General features: G+C 45.7%; 1 protein-coding gene across 3 annotated transcripts in view; it reads left to right on the top strand.

The window, feature by feature from the left end:
• Nucleotides 1-15724, top strand: part of PCDH1 (protocadherin 1) — a 257877-nt gene that overhangs the window by 29468 nt on the left and 212685 nt on the right. For all 3 annotated transcript variants that reach the window (XM_086931353.1, XM_086931351.1, XM_086931352.1), the window contains exon 2: nucleotides 12026-12852. In XM_086931353.1, coding sequence (XP_086787479.1) covers nucleotides 12026-12852 — 827 coding nt within the window. The remainder of the gene's footprint in view (nucleotides 1-12025; nucleotides 12853-15724) is intronic.

The raw sequence follows: 15724 nt of genomic DNA, 5'->3' as shown, positions 1-15724 counted from the left end.
TCACCCCCTCCTTCCTCAGGATTGCAATTCACCCTCATGTATCCGCCCTCCTCTGTGAGGCAATGGCGGTTTGGTACACCTGCTGCCTCTCTTATAACAGATTGCATGAGGATGGATTTAGAGTCACTTACTATAACAAGCAATCCTCAGAACGCTGTTCTTTCGTTCCCAACCCTTTAGGGTGGATACTGGGGGAAGAGTCGTCATCTGCATCTGACTTGCTGTGTTTTTCTAGTCCCAAGTAAATATGATTTACAAAGGCGTAGTTTGTTAATTGCGAATAATTCTGTTTGCAAAAATGAATGACCTTAATGGAAAGGCACCAGTTCCTTCATTTGGGGAATCACTAAACTTTGGTGCCTCAGTACATGCACAAGGCCCATCATTAACACATTCAGTTCCTACCCTGAGAGATCATGTTCAGGCCTTGACATCTGGCTAGTTCAGAAGTCTAGTTTCTCGTTCCTGGACAAAGTCAACACTTCTGTCCTGTGGCTTTGCCATATACAAACCTAGTGTTGATTACATTGCATTAAATTCATTTTCGGGCCCCAGGGGTTGCGCAGGACAGTGGAATCTGTCCCAATGATGGGTATTGCGCTGTGGTAAGCTTGGTACCTGGTGGTGTAAAGGGAGGGTTTGGATTTGCAGAATTTAGAGCATGAAGAACCTAGGACGTTCCTGAAAATTCACAATTGTTTTACACGGACAAACCCCCTTCCGAAACATGGGTGAAGTTACTCCCAAAATGTTTGATGTATACATTTTGATCTTGGACTGCGAAGGGAACACACCCAGATTACGTTCAGACACACTTGGAAAAGCAAATGTACAGATTCCCTTTTCCCCTATAGTTGGACGGCCTTGTTCACATAGTGGGCAGTCTTTTTGACAAATGTTCTGGATGTGCCATCTTCTTGTCTTAGGCTCCAACATTTTGAATTCCCGAGCGGAAAGCAGCTCACCTGAATATCGTGTGGGGAAAATGCAGTATATTTTTCGGTTTGCTAGGGTGTGATCAGCATAACGTTGCTAATCATCGAATACCAAATCTCCATGTTGGATGCAACTGAACGAAAATCCTATTTTCCTTCGATTCTTCTTGCATCCCCGGGACTCCTTGCCTCTCCCCTCTGTCCAGGCCCTTCCCGGTTTCTTTCCGTCTCCTCTTTACTCCGTTAGTTTGCACCTGTAGCCTGCCACCGCCCGTTGCACGCCGAGAGCTCCAGAGTTGCGCTCTGCCGCCGGTGCCAGCTGTGCTGCCAGCTGATCCCGTGCCAAGTGGAGGCGGGTTTGACAAGGGGGGCAAAGGGTGTGTGGGTCCGCAGTGCAGGGTGCCTGCTGATTGATACATGTGTCATAATCAAAAGGGTGCCTTGTTCCCGCTCGGGGACACGTGTGCACCTGCCCTGGGCGAGGCAGCAGGGAATGCCCCCACTGTGTGCGAACATCTGTTTGCCTGACTTCAGGGGCCTACGACCCTCCTGTCTTAAGAAGAAACCCCCGTGCTGCATAGGGGACGTGTCTGTGTAATACAGACTGAAAGGAAACCTTTTAGAGCACTGGCTGGTCTCGAGGCTCTAGATCTTTGTAAATGATGTGCCAGGATGAAGGCCTGACCTATGACTTTAGGATTAAAACACCTCTCCCTAGCAGAGCATTGCAACAGCCCTTTGTTTCTATATTGTAGCCAAATTCTCTGAAATGACTGCGTAGGAGAAACAAATCGTGATAATGTATTTTCTGTTTCACATTTGCCATGATTTGGACAGTTAACTCTTGCTTTCCCACAAGCTCTGTACATCCAGCCAGCTCCACGCGTCCTTGGGCATGCTCTGTGCAGCAGCCTGTGAAGTGTGGGTCCTCACTGCTCTTTGTACTGTCGGGTTGTTTTGGATGTTGATGAGCGTTTGCTGCTTAAAAATAGACCTGGTGCTCCATACAGCCCACAATATTCAGCAACAATGTACAGCTGCCTTAGAGTCTCATCACAAATGGCCACAAGAGGGTGCCAGATTGCAACAAATTACCCCAAAGAATCACTGGTGTGAGGTCAAGTGAACAGACGGCAAAATCCAATTTTGCCTGTGGCTCTGAAAAAGGTTGCAGCAGAGCTTCCGAAAGGCAGGGCACTGAATATAAAGGAAGGGAGGCGAGGAGAGTGAAGGTCATGGCCCGAGAAAAGAAAGGAACATAAGCTTATCTGATGGTGGGTTCTTGTACAGCACTTTGGTCATGATGGCCTCTTTAACATTGGAAGGCTGAGGAAAAAGGGATCAATATATTTGAGTAAGAACATGACACATCCTATGTGTGTGTGTGTGTGTGTATGTATGTATATATATATGTGTGTGTTTTTTAATGAAAGAAAAGTGAGATTCACTTAAAACAAATGGAGTGTGAGAAAGTAAATCCTCGAACCAGGAAGTGTCCCAAACCTCCTTCGAAGCCCGCCCGCCTCAAAACATTTCCACAAACCACACCTGGCTTGTTCTTTCCCCTTTGCAAAATGTCCCTGTGCCTGGAAATGACGAGAGCAAGGGTAGTAATGTGCATTTCTCTGCTTTCTTCAGCTCCGCTACATAGTTCCGGGTAGCAGTTGCCAGTGGGGTTTGCAGCCGAGCACCCACCAGTGTGTCGAGGTGCAGGCGCAGCAATCTATTTGCAAGACCGGTCCTACCTGTTCTGTGCACACTTATTTCCAGATCTACTGGTCCCAGCAGAGCTGCAGACTGGTGTTTGGATGTCAATGAAGGCATTGCAGAGTATCTGCATGCTGTCCTACTAAAGTCTATCCCAAGTCCTACCTAGTCGTCCTCTCTTTGCTTGAGTGGCGGTGGTCCTCATCTACAGAGCTCTTAGGTTTGAGCAGCTCAGCCAGTCAAGGTTTTTGTCAATCCTTCTGGATCTTTTGGTGCTCTTTATTCCAATTATAAAACCAGGACTCCAAGTCCTATATTGCCCAGAAAACCTGGACTGGCTGAGCTACTGGTGGATGTCATAGGGAAGCTTGAGAGCGATTAATACCATGGGCAGTGCTTAATTTGTAACACATGCAGGGTCCGGGCCCTCATCAGGAGGCCACTGCAGCTTTCAACAACCTTAGCCAGCACTGCTAATGGCCTTACCCATACAACTACAGACTGTAAGACTTTTCTACAAATCTAACTAGACTAATCCAAGCCCCCACAGCTAAAAGAATGGCTTGGATGGCAGGCAATGGTCATTTTTTATTTTACATTGAATTGTTTAATGAATGTTATTGTGCTAATTAAAAAATTGGAGAGACTGTGCCACCATGTGGCAGACTCTTAACTGTTTGTGCTGACAATTAGGTGCTGGTGCTGAGCACGGGAAACCTCTGGCTCAAATTAACCACATGTTCGTGTAATGAGTAGCCAAGAGATAGTACTAAGGCCATTTGCAGGTCTAATGCCTTCTCACCTGGCCACAGGTGTAGTTTGGGAACATAACATATTTCAATTCATGAGAACTGTGTGTCATATTCTCTTTGCTCTTGGATTAGGATTTTATTTCCTCTGCTATATGAATTGTGGCCTCGGTTAACGCTTTTTCACACACGCATTTTGAAGTTTTTATCATTCTTGAACTCGAGAAGTTTCTTTGTGCATGTCACATTTAGTTTGACGTTGGTATTTCTGACCTATGCACGTTTTGAAATATTCTAGAGGAGCAAGTATTTAAGTAAAAGACTAAAATGAATGCAAACCTTATAAGCTATGAAAACTTTCATCATTGTGCAGCAAAAATCAGGTTGCAGCATGTGCAAATTGCAGGCTGTTTGAATTTGGAATACTGTGGTCAAAACCATACAAATTTACAGTCTGCTCGGGACTCTCAAGAAAACGAACTAGCAAGTAACCAGAATCCAGAACTCAGCAGCCAGACAAGTCTGTAGCCTCGACAGGCGGATCCACAGTCCACCCCTCTCAAAGCTCTTCACTTGGTGCTAGTGGTAAGAAACACACCCTCCAAATCCCTACTGCATGGACTCCGAGCGATCCACGGGTGGGCCCAACCTTTTTACAATCCAAACTCCGATTATACCGCCAAAGGAGAAAAGACAAATCCAGGATGACCAGGACTAATAGTCCATCCCCTTCTCAGAATACCCCCCTAGGTAGAAGCACCTTCTAGTGTAGTCATGCCAGCTTTGGAGCGTAATAGTGCGTTATAGAGTGGAGAAGTGTGGCTCACTGGTTAGAGCAAGCAGACCCTGAAGCAGAGGTCAGACCCGGGACCAGGGTTCTATTCCCGACGCGGCAGGGTCTTGAGCTCAAATGTCCATGGACTCGATAATTCTCGCTTCGGTGCCTGACCTAATCATGGGTTCACACTCTGCAACTCTGGGCATTAAGCTTGCTTAATCTCCACAACGGCCCCCCTGCGGCGGGATGCCTGGATTTCACCTGGGGATGCCCGGTAGGGGCTATCTCACAGAGAAAAACCAGGACGGGTTCCCAAGGCAAGCACGGAGATACCCCTTCGGGGGTCGATTCTGGCGCTATATAAGAATGTAATAATAATCCCCTGCAAGAGAAGGGCCATCGGCCGCTCAGCATTCAGAAGAGAATAAAGACCTGGCTGACTCTTTGGCCACCTACAGGGCCGCTTACTATGAGCCGCCTGTGATCCGTACTCGTAAATGGTGACCATGGCAGTGGAAGTGACCTGTCGATTTGGAGAGTGTGTGTTCCTTTGGTGCCAGAGGAGCAGAGTGTTGGAGGCAGTGTTGAGATCTGTTGTGGAGTTTGTTCTGCATAATTTGTGTAGCACAGAACCTTCTTTGAGGTATCTGTCATACTGGAGAAAAAGACTGGGTGTATGGAGACAACATGAGCGGGAAGCGCCCAGAAAACGGACTTTGCAAAAGGCCCTACGGGACCCTGTTCATCTCCTTTACTTTATAGGCAAAAACATTGACCGATTTTTCAAACAACACCTAAAAACAAACCCTTAAGGTAATCCAACTTGGTAATGCAGTCTCTGCTTGCATTTTCAAAGCTTTACTTCATCTTGCATTCCCAAAGAGTATTGGCTTTTCCCAGGTGTTTCAGTAGTTTCTTTCATACAACGTGCACCTCTTGAACAGTGCAAACAGTGAACTGACTCTGCCCCTGGCGTCTTAGTGAGTTCCGGTCATGGGTGGGCATTTATGACTGGGCACGTTTGAGAGCTCAGGATCTGAAGTGGAAGAGAGTGAGTTTCTTAAAATACCTGTCAGTAGCTCATAGAGGTAGTCAGTCCGGCTTCGGGCACATCCAGTGCTTGGCCTCTCTTCTGGGTGCACATTTGTGCCATTTGTAAGTTTGTTTCTATGGCAAAGTGTGTGAAAATATGCACAGCTGTCCAGATATTGACGGCACCAAAGTAAAAACGTTCAGTGCTTATAGTTGAACCGATGGTCGTGCGTGAGGGGGCAGTGAGGCTGAGGATAAAGGGAAGTATGCGCAGAACCATTGCAAGAAAAGACTGAGTTGAAGAGGCGGGAAGGGATGTCTGAGAGATGCAGATGGAGGATATTCAGAAATGTGAGAGGAAAGGGAATAAGTGTCTCCCAAAGTGAGAGACGATGGGGAAAGTGGTGTGAAGGGGAGAACTGGAGTGATTGAGGTGCTATGAAGATCCTCCCTCATCCAGGCTTTAGGAATGTTCATTTCAGCCTCATATTTCCAAAATTAAAACACTTTTAGCTAAATTATTCACAGCAAAAAACATTGCTGTTACTCGTTTATTTAATATTCCTAACCAGCACTCTCAAAGCCAGTAGGGCGGGCTTGTGTTAGGGGTATGTCATTGTTGGTTTATGTGTGTGCATTCAATAACCAAAACCTACGGGGGATCCCAGTGATCAGGGGGAGTTCTGTGCGAAGCACTTGTGATATTAGTTTATATGTTTAACTATGCCCCTACGAAGGCCAGGCCTCTTAAAAAGGGCTAAGTGCGCCTCCAGATTGTGCACCTGCTCTACCTGAAGTGTGAAATTCATAGGGAATTCAGTGCTGTTACAGAAACAGTTTTTCATTTGAACCTGTTACCTATTGCAAGTAATATAATTATCAATGGTGTTCGCATAGCATTTGCAACCGCAGGGCTGCGTTTGGAGGAGCTGTGAACGGAAGGCGCCTTATTATCCTGCCAGTGTTAAACATTTTACTGCTTCTGAAGACCGAGCTGGCTGCTGGGAGTAAGAGCTTCTGTTCAGAGCAGGGTGCTAACCTTGCAGAAAAGAGCACATGCCAAGCATGTTAGTAGACACACAAACATTCTCTCGCAAAAGTTTGTAAACGGATGTTGTTTGTCTACTGCTTCGGTGAAGGATGAATTGTTAAACCCAGTTGTCTTAGTCCTGTGTGGAGTACATTGTTTCTTAAAAACTGCAAAATCCACCCTGCAGAACTGGTTTACGACAAAAAGTGGTGAATCCGCTCTGAGCGCAACTTCTCTCGAGACAGATTTTGCAGACCTTGTCTCCGCTAACATTTTCACCAACTCTTAATTGATAAAAATGGAACAGAGCCAGAAATCCACATGTTCGGTGTGTTGTACTTCAGGAAACTTGGGAAGAGGATCTGTCTCCACCCACATTCATACATTGATTTCTTTGAGGAGATTGAGGGCAGGATTAAAGGCTTGTTTGTAGTTCAGTACACCCCAACCAATGTGAAATGGAGAGCTAGTTGTCTTTCTTAAATGCTACCCAGGTCACCACATGAACTCAAAAATCTAGCATTATCAACTTGTCACCCAGTAGTCAAGTGAGAAATAACATGTCTTTCGGTTTTCTGTCTAACATTTGAAATGCTCCTGTCTTTAACTGTTGTGGCTTTTGCACTGTGAATGTTTCAATCCACTAAACCCCTCTAGCGCAGCGTTTCTTAACATTTCGACCTCTGTGGCCCCCAGTGAGTCATTATTGTAGTCCAGAGACCACCAATGAATCATTCCTGGGAACGAAGGAATCCCACCGAGTCATTACTGGAATCCTTTGATCCTGTCCCAAGCATTTTCTACGATTTGAACCTGAACAGAGTCAACAAAAAATACAGAAACAGGTCGACATCAAACAAATTCACACATTTAATTTACTAACCGGTATAGGAATGTTAAACTTTTAATGTTAATGGGAAGTTTGCAGCTTTTCTAAATTCAGTTTTAACTTCTTAAAGTCGAAGTAATATGGATAGAATTTAGAACATCACTTTGCCTTTTTTGTTCCTTACTTATGCTCACTTTTTGTCCCCGTTTCAGTTGAGGTCACACATGTTCATACTATATTCTGTTTGCTGTACTTGGGCTGCTCCCACACATGCAACGAAGGATTCCAATTTTAGCCTTCAATTTTAAATTACTTCACATTTACAGAACGTTAAAAAAAATTCTATTTGACATTTTGCTTCTTTAATCTGCTAATATAAAATGTTCTAAATAGTCGTGAATCCCGGAGTAGGAGTTGTGGACCCCCGTTGGTCCACTGACCACAGATCAGGGAACCACTGCCCTAGAGAGCTTCTTGGAGGCCATCAATGCACGCAATTTGACTCCACTAAACATAGTAAGTTATGGAAACATAAACCTTGCTAAGGCAAAGGGGGACACAGATTTGCGTGCCCTCACGTCTGTTAAATTTCAATTTATTTTGTGAAAGCTAATCGGCCATTAATATTTACTAAATATATAAACGCGTACAAGGCTGCTAGGCGAGAAGGGCAAACCGGTAAAGGCTGTAAATTTTCTACTGTAAAACCACCTCCGCTGTACAAGTCTCAGGCACCCACGCACAAAACCTGCTCAAGACGCCCCAAAGGTTTCTGAGCTGTACCGCATGCTCTCCCACCACCTCTTCGGGGACCCTCTATACCCAGTCCACCTGCCTACTCCCAGAGCCAGCATAGTCCACACTTCACTGCCGTCTTCTCCACAGCACTACTGTGATGACCCTTCTGGCACCTCCCCGTGCCCCATGAAAGTACACCGCCATCTTCTCATTTCCTGCTTCGGGCATCCATGCAAACAAAATGAAAAGGGCTTCTAGTTCGTTTAACTACAGCAAATGGGGAACATTGCAGCCACTCTGTGCAGCTGAATAATGTATTGGCCGTTAAGTGGTACAGCCCTAGCTGCTACCACTAGAAACCGCTTGGGTTAAAAGAACAACATCAAAACATGTTATGCTGAAATGTTGCTGCCTTTTGATTATCTTTATAACGGTAGACCTTAAAGAAAAGCAATCATCCAAGTACAGATGGGCTTTGGCCTGTGAACCAGACCAGACTTGTTAAATTGTTGGTTCCTGAGACACCTCGAACCTATGCATTGTTGTAGGCACCACAGCCAGGCCAGAATAGATGCTAACAAACCTTCTGTCCTCGCCCTCAATGCATTTTAACTAATAGCAGTGGTTTTCTTTCAATAACTATATATGTAGTGTTTTGTTTATCCAGCTGTTACACCTAACATTTTCCCTGTAACAACAATTGGCACCCTGCAAATCACCAGTCATGAGTAGTAGACCTTGGGAATTTCTTTTCTCGTCTCTCCAAAATTCCATTTCCAATCTCTTGTGACAGGCGACTTAGTCGCCAGAATGCATTCCATGTAATAAATACTGGGTGAAATCTACACTAAAGTTTACAAAGAGCGCGTCTCGTAGAGATGATGTGAGTACTTGGAGTCCGGAAGTTGCTGTCATGTCTGAAAAGCCAGTCTGATATTAGTGAAATGTAGCCAGAAATATACTATACTTCTGCTTCACCTCAAAGTGAGGTGAAGCAGAAGTATAGCGTGAAACTGGGTCGAACAAGAGTAGGAACATGTGCAAGGGGTGACCTATTGAACATTGGCGGATTCTTGAAGACACCATATATTTTTTCTTTACTTTGCATTCACTCCTATTCCTGCTTGGTCTTAGTAAAGCAAATTATGTGGGTCAAGTTGTAGGGTACAGATGGACAGCATGGGTAGCGATAGTCTTGTTGATCTGCACTTCTGAAGGACGACGCGTGCTAGTAGAGCAGATGGTATCCGTAAGATGTAATGATCTTCCACAGGATTGAAAACATGACCTACGGAAAATATTTCAAATGGGTTTTCCTTTTCAGTGGCGCTCCTGTTCCCATGTCAGATGCATACTCGTGTTTCATTAGAAGCCTTTGGCCCACCACCAGATGGATGTCGAGGAAAAGAGAAAAGAGTTGATTGTCACTTTTTTGATTGAAGTTTGTTTTTTAACTCAGAAATGACGTCAGTGAGTGGAAATGCAGTGGGCCTTCTGGCCATCTCTAGACTCTCACCAGTTTGGTCCTGTTGTGCCCACAGGGTGAGATGAAATATCTAGAGGTTACTTGTAAAGTTTAATATAGTAAGAGCGAGGAGTAGAAATGTGGACTTTGTAGGGTGCTCTTGGACTACTGTAGCAGGAGAAATTGCTAAATTTTATGTAAGGGTACAGAATTACCATAATTTTGCCTAAAAAAAATATTTACCTATCCATGAGGCATCTGCCATCTTGGTTTAAAAAAAAAAAAAAAAAAAATGGCGCCCATGCGTAATGTGTGACACCTGAAGACATCTGCAGAATAAGGAGACCAGCGGTAGGATCATTGCGCCTGTGTTTTGCTGATGCTGTTCAGCATTGACAAAGCAAATCTGTGCAAAAGGCGAGACATATTAGCTTTGCCAGTGCTTGTTTCACCAGTTTGTGGCACAAAATCTGGCCTGTCTCATTCCATGTGCAACCAGCACAGGAGTACCTGCTTCCCCAGCCTGCCCATCTCTTGACTGGTTGTTGCACACAGGCTTGGCATGGTCTCCAGATCCTCTGTGATTTTATAGTGCTCTTTTACTTCTTAGTCTGTTCCGAGCGCTTTTTGCGTCTTACAGGCCCTTTTCTTGCTTTACAGCCTGTCATACCCCAGAAATCCTGTGATTGCCTGTATGGATGTCGGAAATGTTCTTATTTATCCCTACCTATGGATCACCACCAACTTTACCTGATATCTACAATTGCATTTAATACTCCATGCCAGGCTTCTCTAGCGAGTAGCTCATGAGCTACTGATAGCTCTCCCTATACCTGTAAGTCTCTTTCTTTTGTGCAACTCAACCTACTATATTGGAAGTCTTTGCTTGGCTAAATTGATTTAGTGTTTGTTTTAATATCGGCAAAATAAACAGTAAAAGTGGCCAGCTGACCATAAAACAGACCCACAAATAGACCAAAAAATGATCCACATACTAACCTTTCAGACCAGCCCCTCTGCCACTGAGTGATTTCCCTATAGCCAGGGTCACTGGAATTATGTGATTTTGCGGCGACATCCATATTCGCATGATTGCAGATTTGCCACATAGTCCATCATCTGCCATATATTCTGCAGATTATAAGAAAAAATGATTTCGCTCAAACGGTTCAAATGTTACTAAAAATTCGATTTCACGACTGGCTGTGCAGTGTAAGGCCCTTTTGTAAAGCTGGTCTAGTCAGCTTTCTGCTGGTGATTGCTACATCTAGGTGTTAAACTGGTACTAGTGAGGTGAATCCAATGCTAAGAGAGTGTTCCCAAGGTTAAAAATGACATTATGAAGTAAAACTATTACAACATGTGCCGCATTATGCCGCGTAATTTGCCTTTTGTCTGCATAATTTACTCAACCCACCTGCATCATTTGACCTTCTCCTGCCGCATAATTCCAGTGGCCCTGCGTTTAAACTAATCTAACTCTGTTGGGAGGTTAATGGAATGGGGCAGTAATACTAGGGGTGTGTAAAAGCTGTGTAATGTGCTTTTGTGTAGTTATGCAAAATATTTGTAAAAGGCACCAAATATGCAAATAGAAAATCTGTAATTTAGCGCTATATTTTGGTGTGAAATTTGACCCCTTGACAATTTTTGGAGCAAATATGCATGTGAACAGGGCACCATGCATTTGTAACAGAACCTAATGGAGTAATCAAACTCTCTGGCGTTTTCTTCCTATTTAACACGAAACCAAAATAAAAAATCCCACTCCTGGTTTGAATGTTCGAAGTTTCAGAGATCTCAAACACGTTAAACGTCCTAACACACTGCGCCATTAGCCGGGTATTTTCTTGCTGTTTATATAAACAAGAAGATTGCGAGTATGTGTGTTTTGCATTGCATTTCCTCACCTAATCCGAATGCCCTTGGTGGCTTCTGCTCTCTGGCGCCTGTGCACAAAGTGTTTTGTTTCTCTTGAGCAATGCAGACATTCCTGTTTTTGTGTTTTTATTTTTTTAAAACCTGTAGAATGGCAACTATGTCTGGCAAAAGCCAACTATGACAAGCTGCGAGTTAAGGGTGACTTTGTAAGAACTACATACATTTACGAAATGCCGGGCTGAGTGATGTGGTAGACTTCTAAACCTGAAGTACAGTAAACTTGAAAACATTTTTGCCTAAAATCAAACCTTGTCATGAGTTTCAGCTGGGACTTGCCACATACAGAGGATAAACCAGTTTTGTGAATCCTCAATCCTACAGAAGCAGTAGCATATTTAACTCTGAGACCGTCAATTGACTGAAGAAACCATTATTGCATGTCTTCTCAACCATGAAGCACAGGGGAGGGGCCAGTAGTTGTGTTTTAACGCTTACATGCACATCGTCGCCAAATGACGTTGGGCAACAGTCACAGAATCCTCAGCAGGGTGTGTTATTCTAGTAGGTGTACCATCATCGAAAGGGGTGTGAGCAATACTTTGAGCTTTAGTGTACAGAGTGACCAAATACCAGGCGCGTGTAATTAATCTCCACGCGGAAACTGTGACCCAGACAATGCTGTGTGCACCTTGACCCACTGTGTGAATAAGAGGTAGGGCGTGCGCTTTGATTGGCTGAGACACCGGCTTCCTGCATTCCACAGGTGTGATTATCAGTCCTCACAGAGGCCATTAGAGACGGTGCTGCTGTATAAGAGCATTGTATGTGTTGGTGCCCGAGAGGTTTGGCTGCTTCTAACCTGTGTTCTGCCTCTTTTTCAGACTGGTGGATGGCGCCATTGACGCTGATCATGAAGCGGCCGGCTTGGTGTCTCTTCCTTTGCTCCTTCCTGACCTGTCCCCTGCTTGGCTTGGGGACCCCGGTAGTTTACAAAGTGCTCGAGGAACAGCCCCCAAACACCCTCATTGGGAGCTTGACATCAGACTATGGCCTGCCTGATACGGGCCACCTCTATAAACTAGAAGTTGGGTCCCCCTACCTGCGCGTGGATGGTAAAACGGGGGATATTTACACAACTGAGACGTCCATTGATCGTGAGAGCTTGCGTGAGTGCCAGAACTTCCACCAGGGGGACTCCTGCTTTCTGGAGTTTGAAGTGTCCATTACAGACCTGATGACCAATGGCGTCCCTCGGCTTTTGGAGGGCCAGATCGAAGTCCTGGACATGAATGACAACACCCCCAATTTTGCTTCTCCTGTGATCACGCTGCATATTCCAGAGAACACCAACATCGGATCACTGTTTTCCATCCAACCAGCGACAGACCGGGACTCTGGTGCTAACGGAGTGGACTCGTATGAGCTGATTGCTGGCCCAGAAGCCCACGAGCTCTTCGGGCTGCAGGTGGCTGAGGAATCGGATGAGAAGCAGCCGCAGCTGATTGTGATGGGCTACCTGGACCGTGAGCAGCGGGACTCCTATGACCTGACCATCCGAGTCCAAGATGGCGGGAACCCTCCCCGGGCAAGCAGCGCCATGCTGCGTATCACCATCCTGGACATGAACGACAACAGCCCCAAGTTTGAAAGGATGATGTATGAAGCAGAGCTGTCGGAGAACAGCCCAGTTGGACATTCCGTTCTCCAGGTGAGTCTTCACACATTTTGGCTTTAATTACATAGAAAGCAGATGCATTGAAAGTTAGTCTGTGGGTGTTTGGCGGGTGGGAATGAAGAAAGAAGGAAGGGAAACGTTAGTTGTCTTGCCAGGTAGCATCCTGTTGGCTGGGAGTTCATAGAAACCAGTCCGGGGACCTCGTTTTAATTTGGACTGTCTCCAGACTAACACATTAATTAAGTACTACTCTTTGAGATACCTCCTTTGTTGTGGCTCACTCATCAAGCAATGATCTTCGCTTCTCTTAGGGTCCTGATATGTTAAAGTTTCCTTCAGAATCAACGTGGTGATTGCACCCCTCTGTCCCAAAGTTTTGACAATTGATGATAGTGTGGCTGTCTGTTCCCGCCCTGAGGGTTTTCCTTGTTTCTCTTCAGACCTGTTTGGTTATTTACTACTTGTGTCCGAGAGTGAGCATACCTGATGTTGCTGTCCAGATGCACATGGTTATTTATTTATTTATTTATATTGGAGGTTTTATATAGCGCTGGCTGGACCCAGGTGTATCTGAGCGCTTTACATTTTTGAGACAAGAAGGTCAATAAGACAGGGAACATACATAGCACCAGTGTATATATACAACATATAAGTCTCCGCCTGACAGATTTCAAAATGATAAATATGGGAAATAAGCACACCAAAATGTGGAAGAAGTGATAATCAAAAATATCATAAGGCACACATTGAAAAGAGAGCCGGAAAATTTGCAGAGTCAGGATAGGGAGGTTAGTGGTCAGTTATGGTGGTAAGGAAGAGAGAGGGAGGGGCAGAAGTGGGTGGGGTTGGAGGGGATGAGGGCTGAGGGTGGACAAGGGAAGGGGGGGTGCAAGGAAGAGTGAAGGTGCTAAATGGGGATGGGGAAGTGACGAGGAGGAAGGGCGAGTAAGGCTGATCAAGAGAGGGCGGATGCATCTAGGGTCACCCCCGGCTGCTTCCTTTTCAAGTACAGACACTCGGACACACCTAGCCATGCAGACAGACGCACACAATGAGAGACACGTCTATTTTGCCCGGCTCTGAAGTACCATTTGCACCAACCCCGTTTTCCAGCCCATCTCGTCCTCGCCCCCCTCCGCTCCTCGCCCTTGCAGTCTTTGTCGTTTACAACACCTAAGCTTCTTTGGGCAATGTTGCAATGTGTACGTATCTGATTTGTCATTTGGAATGTCTAACACCGTCACGCGCCCCTATTAATGCCTTTCATGTCTTTGGTTGGACAGTTATTGAACAATCGGGCACCTCTGCCAAGCCTTGCTAAAAATACCCACGGGGGCGGGAGCGCTCCTGGCAGGTGTGGCCCTGGCTGGAGGCGGGCGGGGCACTCCGTGCCAGGCAGCTGAGGTGGCAGACGGTTGTGGTCGGAACAGGTTTGGCTGCTGTGACAGGGAGCCCTTTGAGGCCGTCAACGCGTGCCCTTAGAGTTCGGTTTTCAAGGAGGCCTTTCTAGAACCGGTTCATCCACCCGCACCTTGGAAACTTCCCAATCTGGACAGGGTTCAGGTTACAGCGGTGTCTGTGACTGCGCCTCGTGGGACAGTCTGCAAACGTTAACCCTTGAGTCCCCAAATAGTTACATAGCGGCCCTACACTGCCAATTACCGAATAACCCCAGAAATACCAAAAATAGGAGCCATGATGAAAAGTGCGTGCATGTCCCAGTATAGCAACTCTGCTGTAAAGTGCCTGGACTGTCCCTTTTAAAAGAATAGGATCATGAATGAAAAGTGCCAGCACTTAGCAAAAGTTGGCTTCTCGCCAAGAAGTGCTGGTATCAACCTACAGCAAGTGGGACAGTGCTGCTGACAAGAGCTGCGTTGGTTTCCGTAAAAGTATAAACTCTTTAAAACTACACGTCCCTCTAAAAGGGGGTAGGTCTTGGAGTACCTTCAGGGATTGTGACAGACTCTTCCCAGACCTTTCAGCCTTTTGGAGACCTCAACCAGTGTCAGTCGTATGATCTCCCTCTCTCACCGCTTGCCCATCCGACTCATGGGAAGGAGGCGGCATACCTCCCTTCCAAGGCTCACCGGTCTTCTTTTCTTGTTCTATTATTGCCTTTTATTGGTAAAACCGTGAGTAAGGCACTGCATGCGCCGAAGAATACCTGCTCCGTCGATCTGTGTTGATCAGTGAAGGTGAGTCACGGAGCAGCAGCCGCCACCTTCAATCTCTAAAGGATGATCTTGATCTGGAGATGGCAAACCTTGAGTAAACACACAGTGACTAACTGGGCAGCAGTGCGGACTCTCCTGTTCGAAAGGCATGACCCAGGCACAGGAGGAGGAATGCTCCTCTCTATATTGGTATTGTGCAAATTCTATTTAGTTCTCTTTCTGATTTGTCTCACGTTCTCAGTACTGCTCGCAAGCGAACGCAAATGTGTTGGCAAACCGTTTAGGAGACTTACGGTGGTATCTGATGGAATCTCTGGTATAGAACAGCTTGACCCGCCTAGTGCTGCATGTCTGATGCCTCCTAAAGTCTTTACCATTCGCCCGCCAGTGATCACTCCGGCCAGTTCAGGTGGCTAGCTGGGGACGATAGTCACAGGCTTCTGCTCGCCAGAATCGTGCAATGTCTTGCCAAAGACAATCCACCTCACAAGGCTTTCTTGTTTCTTGAAGGGCTTGAACTTTCATGGGCTTCCTTCAAGTGGGAGATCCTGAGGAAATATGTAATGAAAGCCCCAATCTGCTATCCCTCCACCAGCCCCAAATCCTCACTCTGTTCTACCAAGCCAAAATTCAACTTGCAGGATGCATAGTTACTCATTGTAATGGAAGTCTAGTAAGAAGATGTCTGCCATTTCATCCTTTCTAAGCAAATCCTTGTAAAGGCAGTC

Source organism: Lissotriton vulgaris, chromosome 7, assembly GCF_964263255.1.
Source record: "Lissotriton vulgaris chromosome 7, aLisVul1.2, whole genome shotgun sequence".
Lineage (NCBI taxonomy): Eukaryota > Metazoa > Chordata > Amphibia > Caudata > Salamandridae > Lissotriton > Lissotriton vulgaris.
The sequence above is the reverse complement of the archived record's forward strand: the minus strand, read 5'-3'. Positions and strand labels throughout refer to the sequence as shown.